The 11804-nt window shown below is 51.1% G+C and overlaps 4 protein-coding genes across 4 annotated transcripts; 3 read left to right on the forward strand and 1 right to left on the reverse strand.

The window, feature by feature from the left end:
- Nucleotides 1–752: 752 nt before the first annotated feature.
- On the reverse strand, nucleotides 753–1226 carry N7484_004551 (uncharacterized protein; the record flags this gene model as incomplete). Its single annotated transcript, XM_057114971.1, has 2 exons — nucleotides 753–1067; nucleotides 1098–1226. 2 exons carry the CDS (start codon nucleotides 1224–1226, stop codon nucleotides 753–755), a joined length of 444 nt encoding a protein of 147 aa, XP_056975111.1.
- A 1444-nt stretch (nucleotides 1227–2670) lies between these two features.
- On the forward strand, nucleotides 2671–4468 carry sebA (putative C2H2 transcription factor (Seb1); the record flags this gene model as incomplete). The annotated part of the gene is made up of 2 exons (XM_057114972.1): nucleotides 2671–3229; nucleotides 3339–4468. 2 exons carry the CDS (start codon nucleotides 2671–2673, stop codon nucleotides 4466–4468), a joined length of 1689 nt encoding a protein of 562 aa, XP_056975112.1.
- A 1047-nt stretch (nucleotides 4469–5515) lies between these two features.
- Nucleotides 5516–7842, forward strand: N7484_004553 (diphthine--ammonia ligase family protein; the record flags this gene model as incomplete). Its single annotated transcript, XM_057114973.1, has 3 exons — nucleotides 5516–6303; nucleotides 6356–6991; nucleotides 7086–7842. The coding sequence occupies 3 exons, from the start codon at nucleotides 5516–5518 to the stop codon at nucleotides 7840–7842; spliced, it is 2181 nt and encodes a 726-aa protein (XP_056975113.1).
- A 718-nt stretch (nucleotides 7843–8560) lies between these two features.
- N7484_004554 (putative phosphatidate cytidylyltransferase) lies at nucleotides 8561–11307 on the forward strand (the record flags this gene model as incomplete). The annotated part of the gene is made up of 2 exons (XM_057114974.1): nucleotides 8561–9131; nucleotides 9185–11307. 2 exons carry the CDS (start codon nucleotides 8561–8563, stop codon nucleotides 11305–11307), a joined length of 2694 nt encoding a protein of 897 aa, XP_056975114.1.
- Nucleotides 11308–11804: the final 497 nt, after the last annotated feature.

Here is an 11804-nt window from a genome sequence, read left to right on the forward strand (position 1 = left end):
GCGGAAGATGAAGGAATCCCGTCCGACACTTTTGTCCGTGCTGGGGATAGCGGCAGCCAAGATGTGGAGCGCGCTATGTTTAGAAGCGGCCAATGGTGCCCAGTTGATGCACACTCCGGACGGGCCCCCGAAGGAAATGATGGGCGACTCGATGCTTTTTGGTTCTGGACTCGAGGGCGTGCATGCAGTGAGTGGTTTGGTTTGACGAAGATATCGGTTTTGTTTGATGGTATTTTATTTTCATTTTTTTTGGTATTAACTTTTTTTTTCTTGTGTTGGAGATGGGTTTGTTTATTTTTCTTATGTGGGTAACTTGGAGCTGGTGTGGAAATAACCCAAACTTCTGGCAAACTTAACCCGCGACTCAAAAACAGAACCCATGTTAGCATTGTGCCACAACCTTTGCGTTACCTAGAGATTGGCACCGGACCTTGCTTGCGTGGCGCTGTGTGCAGGTGTAGGTGATGAAGAAGTTTGATGTATCGGATTTTCCATGCTGATGGATCACAGTGGTGCGTTCCCCGGATCTACCGATCAGAAGTCAAGTGCCATCACACTGCAATCGGAACACATCACTTGGCGACATGTACCTAGACCAATCATTATCACCAGTTTGGGAAAAACCCAAAATACTGAGCTGTCCAGTATCGCAGCAGGGACTGTCCAGCTATAGTCTGTAGGCGCGATGTCATGGAATGCATGAGCGTGGGACCCTGGAGCCAATCCGATGAGCGGATTGGCAGCAATGAGAACTATCTCTCCGGTCGCCACGCTGATTTGCGAACAATGACTGCATTTCGAGCCTTGCTGATATCCATGGTGCAGCCAATAAAAGCAGTAAGCTTCGTTGTGGTTCTTATTCGGCTTGTGCCTCCACAGTCTTGTTCCTGCAGTAGGCCACGCAACTTGACAACATCACAGGTGGATATTTCTAGATTTGTTTTTGATGTTGCCTTTTTGAATTCATCTTTCTGGAGATCTTGAGCCCTTACAGCTGAACGAACGGCTAAGTTCCAATACGAGAACGAGAAACCCCACCCCCCCTCCCACACAAGCGATGTCGTATACTGTATGGTAGAATTTTGATAGGATCGTACTCTATAAGGACTGATAAAATCCTGGACTGGTAAGTGACGCTTCTCGGCCATCACACTGCACCGAGGAGTCTTTCCGTTGTACTTTTGGCTGGCCATGTGAAACTGACCAGGGTGGAACAGATGCGCCATTGGGAATGAGCCAATGCCGGCCGTTTCACGATCTGGTCGCACGCTGGTTGCCACCGTTGATAGTCTTGATCGGCAGGAAATGAGCGATGAGGCCTAACCTTCATGCAGGCGACGAGAATGGCTGAGCCCGTTCGGGCATTGATAAACCTTCTTTTCGGCGCGCACCCAAAGTACATGGAAAAGAAGGTTTCCACAGGATGATCGCATGGTCGAAGGACTTGGGGGGGAAATGGGCCTCCGAGGTGATTCAGATTGTCGATCGCGGTGGACATGCCCTGGCAGCCAAATGACGAAGACGGGACACGCGTGGGGCTAAGAAAGGCCCAAATTCCTTCGGGACACGGCCATTGGTGTGGTGTTATGGGTGGAACCGCCTCTCGCTGATAAGAGGTGCAAACTGATTGCCGCTGTCACCATCTTGGATCCAATCGTCGTGCACCTCGTGGCCACACCACGCCATCCCGAATTTTTGGCTTGACCGCGGTGTGCCTGACAGGACGGTTCTCTGCAAATGATCTGCGAGAGAAGGTAGGGACGTGGGGGGTAGAGCGGTTAGAATCATTATTGTCTACTCGTTATTCGCTCTATTGCTTTTTTGGATTATCTTGTACAATCGATAATGCTGGGCTCGGTGAAATTAAATCAGCACAGCCTCTCTCCGCATTCCAGCGCGTAACACCACTCGTGCTCTTGACTCCACTCTCAATTTGGGCGCTCCGACCGATGTGGGTTCCCACAGGCGGGCCAGTGCCCGTCCCTTTGGGTAAGTACGCCCCACTGGTCCTGAGTTACACGCTGCTAATCCCGCCCCAGACTGATACCATTTTCTTTTTCTTTTTTTAATTCCTTTTTCAAAAAATGATTGTCCCCAAAAATACCGTAACATAATTCCCAAAATTCATAATTAAAATCAAATAAAGGTCTTGACCCACACTCCGTTCTGCTTGTATGTACCCGGCAAAAGTAGAAGAGCAGATCACTCATTTAACCCACCGCTGCTGCTCTCCCTTTTTCCCCTTCCTTTCTGTCCATATCGTGTCTCTCTTTATTTTATTTTTTGATTTGGGATTTTTATTTCTTATTTTTCTTCTTATTTCTTTCCTTTTCCCACTAGTCCTTGTCTCTCGACTGTTTTGGGTTTGGGACGGTTTATAGCAACTTATTTGGACTACACCTTCCCTTGTCTCTCCGGTTTCCTATCTACAGGATCCTGTCCTTCCTTTGAACACTACTACACCTAATTCTCGTGTCCTCATCCCATACATTCTTTTCTACTTATCGTGAAAAGGACACTCCATCAATTCGTCCCTCAACTTACTCTACCTTAATACTTGGAATACAACTTGGTTGCATTCCTATACACACAGGTATGTATATCAACGTTGGGAGAACGAGATCAATTGGGAAAGAAACCTGTGGCTGACAGGGGCAGCAGCCTTCTACAATGGACTCAACTTACACAGTGACACCGACTCCGGTGCATGGACAACCTTCGTTTGCATACTACGATAACTCAACACAGCAACAAGGCCACTACACCAGCCAGCCATCAGACCTGCCGTGGTATGGACAGTCGCAGTACGCGACCCGGGGGATGGAGCAACCAATCTACCAGGCTCCGGCCATGAATATGCACCAGATGGCCACCACCAATGCCTTCCGCGGTGCTACCATGAGCATGACTCCAATTGCCTCGCCCCAGCCCTCTCAGATGAAGCCCTCCATTATTGTGCAGCAAGGCTCTCCCGCCTTGATGCCTTTGGACACCCGCTTCCTGAGCCACGATATGTACGGCTTCCCATCTACGCCACCACTGTCGTCCTCTGGGAGCTCCATCAGCAGCCCCCCGTCTGCCAATGGCACCTTGCACACCCCGATCCACGACAGCTTCTTTGGCTTTGACAAGGTGGAGGGCGTCAAGGAGGGGTGCGAGACTGATGTGCACACTGAGCTTCTGGCCAACCAGGATTGGACACGCACTGATTCGCCTCCAATGACACCTGGTAAGTGATCGACCGACTCGAGATGTCAAAAATTTAGTTACATGCATAATGGCCCAAGTGTCACATGCAAGGGGGATCGAAATATGATAGATGCTAATCTTGGAAACAGTGTTCATCCACCCGCCATCACTTACTGCCAGCCACTCGGACCTGCTCTCCGCCCACTCTTGCCCCTCGCTTTCCCCCTCCCCCTCTCCCGTCCCCACCGACATTCTCTCCCAATCTCAGACCTTGACTGCTGAGCACCCTGGCGCCTCTTTCTGCGATCCCCGTCAGCTCACAGTTGAGCCGTCGGTGAATGTGCACACCCCCCAGGACCTCCCTCCCCTGCCGACCCTCTCTTGCGAAGAAGAGGAGCCTCGTGCCGTTGTGGGCAGCGCCTCTGTGACGCTCCCCGTCAATGAGAACCCGTCTCCCTCTTACACTTCGTCAACCGAGGACCCTCTGAGCTCTCTCCCTACCTTTGACAGCTTTTCGGACCTCGACTCGGATGATGAGATCAACCGCCTGGTGGAGTTCCACCCGGCCGCCAATGCCGTCTACTTGGGTGATAAGCGCCAGCGGATGAACCAATATCTGGCTGAGGATGACGGATTCCTCAGCGAGCACAGCATTGAGGACTCGGATGACAGCGAGACTTTCGTCCTTCCCACCGGCTTGCCGTCCTTCGATTGGACCGAGTCAAACCAGTCGGCTCAGTCCGAGGCCGATGAGGAGGAGCCCAAGACCAAGAAGCGTAGCAACCGCAAGTCCGCCCGCAAGAACGTCCAGATCGATGAAGAGGTTGAGCACATGTCCACGGCCCACTCCCACTCCCCGGGAGCTGACAGCTGCTGCACTGACTCGGAGCCTGCACCTGTGTCGGTCAACCGTCGCGGCCGCAAGCAGTCTCTGACCGAGGACCCATCCAAGACTTTTGTCTGCACTCTTTGCTCTCGTCGGTTCCGTCGCCAGGAGCACCTCAAGCGCCACTACCGCTCGCTGCACACTCAGGATAAGCCTTTCGAGTGCAACGAGTGTGGCAAGAAGTTCTCCCGCAGTGATAACCTGGCTCAGCACGCCCGAACCCACGGTGCCGGATCGATGGTCATGGGCGTCTTGGACTCGAGTGAGGCCATGTCGTACGATGACCAACACGACGCCGGTGCCCTGGGGGCCGTTATGTACGAATCCCAAACTGGTTCCGAGGCCAGCCCTGACCGGCGATCGGTCAAGAAGCGCAAGCGTGACTTGGCTTAAGTCTCTGGTCTTGGGCTTTGATGATTTTTCATGAGACCAGGAGCTTCCTACTGCATTTATAATAACATACATTCGGTCTGGGTCTTTTTAAGGAAGCTCAATCGTGTCTTCATTGGGTTTGGCGTCCGCGGGCATTTACACTGGTGTCGGAAACATGGTCATCGGTGTATGACACCTTTTTGGTTCTTTGCATCTCTTTATCGGAAATCGGGGATAAACACGCCCGAGGGCTGTTTTTTGGAGAAGTTCTTTCTACTCATGGGCGTTCGGAATCCATGAAAGGGGAAGGCAAAAAGAACCAAAATAGATGGCATCCTGTCCCTTCGGAACAGGTGGCAGGATCTGGTGTTCGATTTCCTTTGTCATTTCTTTTGTCCTTTTCTTTTTCTCTCTTTCACCTGAACCAACACGAAACCAACATGGGCAGTTCGACTCTCAGCCCTGGGGCTTTTGAATCCTGGTTTTTGGTTTTGTTTTCCCCCTCAAAATCTCCATCTTTCATCCTTTACACTTCTTCACTTCGCTTCCGTTTCGTTCATCTGTTGAATTGTTTATTTCGATGTAATATCTTTTCGAGCTTTTTTGTCTTTGATTCTTGTGCTGGTCACATTCGTGTATAAGTTAATTTGGCCACCCTTCTTATTCTTGTCATCTTTATTCTTGTCATCATCCCCCCATTTTTCATACCCCTTCTTGTATTGCATTTGCCCTTTTGTGTTGGTCTCAGGTCATCTTCATCCGGTGTGGATTTAGCAACATCAAATTACAAGCATAATTCTCTCTATATTGGTCTCCTTAGTAGAACGTATTGAAACCCTGGGTTCTCTTATGGCTTCTGCCCACAAGGATATTGGTCTAGGTGATAAGAAAACGCGGTAACTTGGCAACTGGTGGCACTAGATGGCTTATCACGCTATCGATAAGAGGGACAAGGCGGGGAGGAACAAAAAAAACCCCCATGCATCACATTGACCAACACAGCTCGGGGCAGATGGATTGAACCTTGAAGACATCCAATATTTCCTAATCCCTACAATCAATCACAAAATGCCGTCTCAATCATCTCAAAGCTTAAACGTCATCGCCCTAATCTCAGGCGGCAAAGACTCCCTCTACTCCATCCTGCACTGCATCCGCAACGGCCACAAAGTTGTCGCATTAGCAAATTTACATCCAGAATTAAGGCAAAACACCCAATCAGCCGAAAATGATGACGAAGAAGCCGACATAGACAGTTTCATGTACCAAACAATCGGTCACAGCGTAATCCCTCTATATGAATCCGCGCTTGGCATCCCACTTTACCGTGCTGCCATCACTGGCGGGGCAGTCGATACCTCCAGAGTGTACCGACACGATACCGCAGACCAAGCTGCTGAGAGTGGATCCAGTGCAGCTGAAACTACAACAGACGAGACCGAATCTCTCGTTCCACTCTTGCGTCGGGTGATGGAAGCTCATCCCGAAGCAAATGCTGTTTCGGCTGGTGCTATCTTGTCTACGTATCAGCGGACAAGAATCGAGAATATTGCTGGTAGATTGGGTCTTGTTCCGCTCGCTTGGTTGTGGAAGTATCCCTCGCTCCCGGCGCCGGTTGAGCGCGATGCTGATCCCCTCGCTGTTAGTGAGGCGGGCTTACTTGAGGATATGGCGGCGGTGGGGTGCGATGCTAGGATGATTAAGGTTGCGTCGGGTGGATTGGACGATGGGTATCTGTGGGAAAATGTTTCTGGATCTGGGAACCCAGGGCGCGTATTGCGGAGACGAATGACAAGGGGGATGGGGAGGTTTGCGGCGGCGGAGGATATTAAGGGAGCGGTTTTGGGTGAGGGGAGGTGAGTATGAGACTTTGGCGCTGGATGGACCTTCTTTCCTTTGGAAGAGTAGGATTGAAATCGAGGGACGGAACGTTGGGAGTGGAGAGGGGGGTGTTGGTTATTTGAAGTTGAAGGGGGCGAAATGCGTCCCAAAGTTGGCGGAGGAGGGAGAGAAGAAACTTGAGCCCAAGGATGTGAGAAGGCCGGCTTTTTTGGATGCACAATTTACGGCTGCGTTGAAGGATGTCTCTGTTGCATTGACTGAGCCGGAGTTAGCGGACACAGATTTGATGTTTAGCAAGAATACGGCTTCAGCGCCTGCTTGGTCTGTCTGCGAGCCAACTTATTATCGATCTGCATCGACATGGACGATGGCGAACTTGATGGCCCCAGAGGCTGGCCCTGATGCTGGTGAGCAGATGAATGCAATTGTCGACAAAGTGCAGCTTGCGATGAAGTCTTTTACTGCTGATTCGGGAACGCGCTCGACAGAAGACATCGTCTTTGCTACAGTGTTGCTGCGCTCAATGGCAGACTTCGCCCTGATGAATAATGTTTACGTCTCGCTATTCAAGAAACCCAATCCCCCTGCCCGAGTCACCGTCGCATGTGGTGATTCACTTCCGTCCAATGTGAAGGTGATGGTTTCCTTCGTGGTGAACTTGGGATCGCGCAATCGGCGCCAGGGCCTCCACGTTCAATCGCGGTCATATTGGGCCCCAGCAAATATCGGCCCCTATTCCCAAGCTATGTCTATTCCTCTACGTGACGAGAGCAGAATAGTCTACATTGCTGGTCAGATTCCCCCTTGAACCGGCTTCTATGGAGGTGGCCACCGAAGGAAAGTCGTGGCTCGAGGATTACCGTCTACGGGCCGTACTGGCTCTCCAACACCTGTGGCGAATTGGTGAAGAATTGGAAGTGGACTGGTGGTTAGGAGCCGTTGCATTTTTGACGGGTGGGGAGCACATTCAGACCCAAGCCCAGGTGGCGTGGCATCTTTGGAAGAAGATGCATACACGGCCTGATGATGCCGAGGATGACGACTCAGATGAGGGCCCACAGCTTGATGCGTGGGACATAAAGTATGGAGGCCGGGCGGATGAGCTCGTCCCTGAAGCTGTTTCTGCCACTTTGCCCAAATTCTCTGTTCTTGACGAAGACACTCCTACTATCTCGCCATTCCTTGCCGTCGAAGTTGATGAGCTTCCTCGAGGCAGTGATATCGAATGGCAGGGCCTGGGTAGCCGCTGTCAAAAAGCTCAACTGGAGAGCAACCAGGACTCGACCTCTGCGACTATCGATGGCAGATACAGCTATATTTGCCAAGAGTATATCAACGACGAATCCTTGGGCTCCTTGGAAGACAGAGTGCGCTCAGCTATAAGCACACACTGTCAGACACAAGGTATCTCCCAGGCGATTCTTTACACCAGAGAACCTGTGGCTGAGGATCTCTGGCCAGGCCAGGTAGTGCCATGCCGGTCCATTTGGGGTCGGGAAGGGCAACCATTAAAAGCTGCAGTGGTTATACAGAACGAGCATGACTCAATTTGATTAGCGGCCATTGTCGCAAAGGAGTTTGAATGATGAAAATGATGAACTAATTACATAGAACTCGAAATATACCTTGGAAACCATTTACTGGTGCGTCAAGCTTGTGATGAGCTGAATACATTGAAAAGGACACCTGTGGACCTGCGATCAAGACAGTGCATTTGTATGAGGCCACTGAGGGACCTGCCAGTCTCATTCGCAACCAATAGCATGTTATTGAGAAACATAGGGTATGCTAATAGAAGAGTCGTAAGTTCCTTTTAGACTAGCCTCTTCAGTCAGATGTCGAACGTTGCGTCTTGGCTGAGATGTTGGGTAACAGTATCTTGATCCTCGAGGTATTGTCTATTGGCAAAGAAATAACGATCAGGGTGATCAAGGAAACGCAACGTGACGTGCTTCGATCTCATTCTATTGCTCTGATAAACCCTTGAAGCAAAACAAGTTGCAATGACGAAGTGCGCCCGAGCATGTGATAAGGCAGAATCCGTTTCCGCGTTTAGTAAAGATAACAACGTCCACGTTCTGCTTCGGATGTCACTTCGAACTTTTTTTTTTCCTTTATACTTTTTCACTTCTTTTTCTAGCCTTTTTCCTTTCACATCTGCGAGGGGATCAAAGCTAACATCCCCATCTCTGAATATCCCTCTCATCTTTTCCGTCTACCGTTCTATCTTCTCCCCAGGGATGACGTACCCATGAACCTAGGAATGGCGCTATGAATTCACCGCGGGGCCAGGAGGAACAGGAAGTGCTCACACGCAGTAGCACACCTGCCACAAGCTCTGAATTAATCGCCGAAGATCTGCGACAATTCACTCGTTCTCCACATCCCTACCACCATAGCCGACGTCTCGGATCCCGCACCCCTTCTGAACAAGGCGACCGTCTCCAACCTCTAACTCCCTATTCCAAGTCCTCGCGGACACCCAGCGACAGCGGTACTGAAGCAGACGATGAGAGTACGGGGATATTAAGAGGTCTTCCTGCGCCGCCGCTTCGGCCGCGTAAGGGCTTGCGCTCCGGCGGAAATGGCTTCGTCGACTCCGATGCTTGGTTGCCTACATTACATCCGTGGCCCTCACTTGCACGACAGTCTAGTCGGGGTTCCCGGAGAAGCTCCGAGGAAAAGCAGGCGGAGGGAGAGGCAGCCGAGGCTCAGCAGCTGAAGGCGAAGAGGCGGATTGAGATCTTGCGCCGGCTGTTGGAAACAGTCCTTCTCTTGTCGATTGGGGCGGTGGTTTTACTAAGGAAAGAAGCTCACTCTCTTGCGTGGGAATGGAGAAAAGGTATGGTGAATTTCAAAAGGCGAATTGTTTGGATTATACTAATGGTGGTACAGAGCTCATTACCCATGGTCTCCTGCTCCTCGGGTTGTATGCTTCATATCCTGTCATTGTCTGTATTGCAAGGACCCGCAAGTCGTATGGACCATCTAAACGTCCATTCTTCAATGTTCCCTCGAGCTTCGATCCCGCTCCGCTCCTGTACCCGATCCTCATTCCGATATTTGTTTCGATATCGCTGGCGAACTATCGTCCGTCCCTGATCATGCCAAACATCATCTTCAGTCTCTCGTCTATCCCCGCACCCGTCATACCGTTACACAACTGGTCCAATGGCTTGAGTCTCCCGCACTGGATGGTTACATTGGTGCCTATTCTCATTTCGGAACACTTTTCTCTTGACTCTACGATTCCCAAACCGCTGTCGCTTCGCGGGCACGATGCCGAAACATTGATTCTTCTTTTTCCTTTGCATCAAGCGTTGATACCCACTTTAGACTTTTTGTTGACAACCAGCATTCTCCCAGCCGAGCTCCAGCTGTTAACCACTGCATTATTGAATTTGTATTTGTTTGCGACATCGCCCCAGGCGGAGATCTTGAAAGCCTTGCTTTGGCTAGGCGGGATGTGCATGTTTGCTTTAGGCCGGGATGTCCTACGTTGGGAGGTTGCACTGGCTCGTATTCCTAGCTGGAAGTTTCGCCGCTCTCTACGCGGCTCGCAATCGCCAAGGCGATTCATAAATATGATGGATCACCGTCTTTGTCAGAAGTTAAGCGGAACCGGCGTCTCCGATGAGCCTACATCGGACAGCGATGGGCCCGGTGCAGTTCCCACGCCACGCAAGGCGAAAATCATGCGTGAAAAAGCCCCTTCGGCTGAACCAATGTCCGCAGTAGGAAATGTCACTACCGAGGAAGTTTTTGAAAAGCACTATCGCGCTGGACAGCGACAGCGCCGCCGGCATACGATCTCCGTCCTGGATGAAGCTGTGCAGAAGAAAGAACGGGTCCGAACTACGCCCGGTGGACGGCGGAAGAAATTGATGGGGCCTGGGCTCGCGTCATTCTTATCGCTGACTGCACCTCAAGCACAAGTCCGCAAGTGGTTATATGCACTCTACATATACGCTGTCTCACTAGTGATTATCTTGGGGCCGATCCGGATATATGTGGCTAAGCAGGCCTTGCAAGGTCAAGATCCATTCGGATGGGCGATTGGATACTTGTTTGGCAACCTATCTGCAGTTCGATTTTGGGTGCTTATGACGAATCTGGAGTATTGGATCCAACTGCCACCGCGCCCGGATGCGACCCTGGAAGATGCAGCTTGCTGGTTCGGGCGGATTGAACATCTCCGACAGACGACTTTCGGACCTGCCAACACTCGCCTTTTACTGAGTGCATACTGCATCGTGGTACTGGTGATGGGACTGGCAGTGGTGTTCCAGCTCAGCTCGGTCGCTGAGGTTGACACACGGCGCAAAGTATTTCATGGGATGATGGTGTTGATGTTTCTGCCTACGGTGTTTGTGGATCCGACCTTCTGCGCCTTGGCATTGGGACTGGTACTTTCAATCTTTTTGCTCCTAGATCTCTTCCGGGCATCCCAGCTACCTCCCATCTCTCGGCCACTGACATACTTCTTGGCGCCATATGTAGACGGGCGGGACCACAGAGGACCTGTCATTATTTCGCATATATTTTTGCTAATCGGATGCTCTATTCCACTCTGGTTATCATTGTCTGATCTTGCTCGCAATGACCAGGGCCCTTGGGTTGGCTGGGACGTGCCTGCGCGCGACGCCAGCATGGTCAGTGGAGTCATCTGTGTTGGCATGGGCGATGCAGCCGCATCGCTTATTGGGCGTCGCTACGGAAGATTGAAATGGTTTTGGGGCGGGGGAAAGTCGCTGGAAGGCAGTGTGGCTTTTGTGGTAGCGGTCAGTGTTGGATTGTTGGCTGTTCGTGCCTGGCTGATGGTGGGAGGTTGGCCAGTGGCTGGCAGCGAATGGGTCGAGGCACCCACCTCGACCGTTCGGTTCTGGCTCTGGACACTCTGCAAGGCCGGATTAGCGGCAGGTGGAACGAGCGCCACCGAGGCGATCCTCACTGGCTGCAATGATAACGTCGTGGTGCCCGTGGTGCTGTGGCTCTTGGTGCGGGGCTTAGGTGTTTGATGCGTGGAGATAGTGGATCCTTGTATAGAATGGCGGAGGAATCTGCCTTTGTAAATTCTGTATACTACATAACGACTTATGGATTCAATCTAGACGATTTTCTTTCAACTGCCCTCTCTACTCCATTTCGTTCTCAAGCGATAAGCTTTGGGGGGCGTTATCGTGCCGATCTCGGGCTTTATCTAATCGCGTCCAATCAGTTATCACTCCCCATATTTAGTGACCTTGGGGATCAGAGTACTCTCTGGGCGCCTGCATGATCTAATTTTCCCCCTTTTTTGCCTGAATTCCCTTGTTCCCATATTTATCACTTTACATCTTTCTTCTTGCTTGATTTCTTGTTCTTTCTATCATTATCTCACCGAGACAACTTGATTTCATCAGATCTAGTGACCCACCCCTCCTGACCGCCCTCGCCCTATCACACTGATTCCCGTTTGGCGGTCACACCCCTCACGGTCCTTGGGTCTAGCTTTCCCGCCTCAATCATCACATCA

The sequence above is a fragment of the Penicillium longicatenatum genome (assembly GCF_028827895.1).
Source record: "Penicillium longicatenatum strain IBT 33135 chromosome Unknown contig_2_segment0_segment0, whole genome shotgun sequence".
Classification (NCBI taxonomy): domain Eukaryota; kingdom Fungi; phylum Ascomycota; class Eurotiomycetes; order Eurotiales; family Aspergillaceae; genus Penicillium; species Penicillium longicatenatum.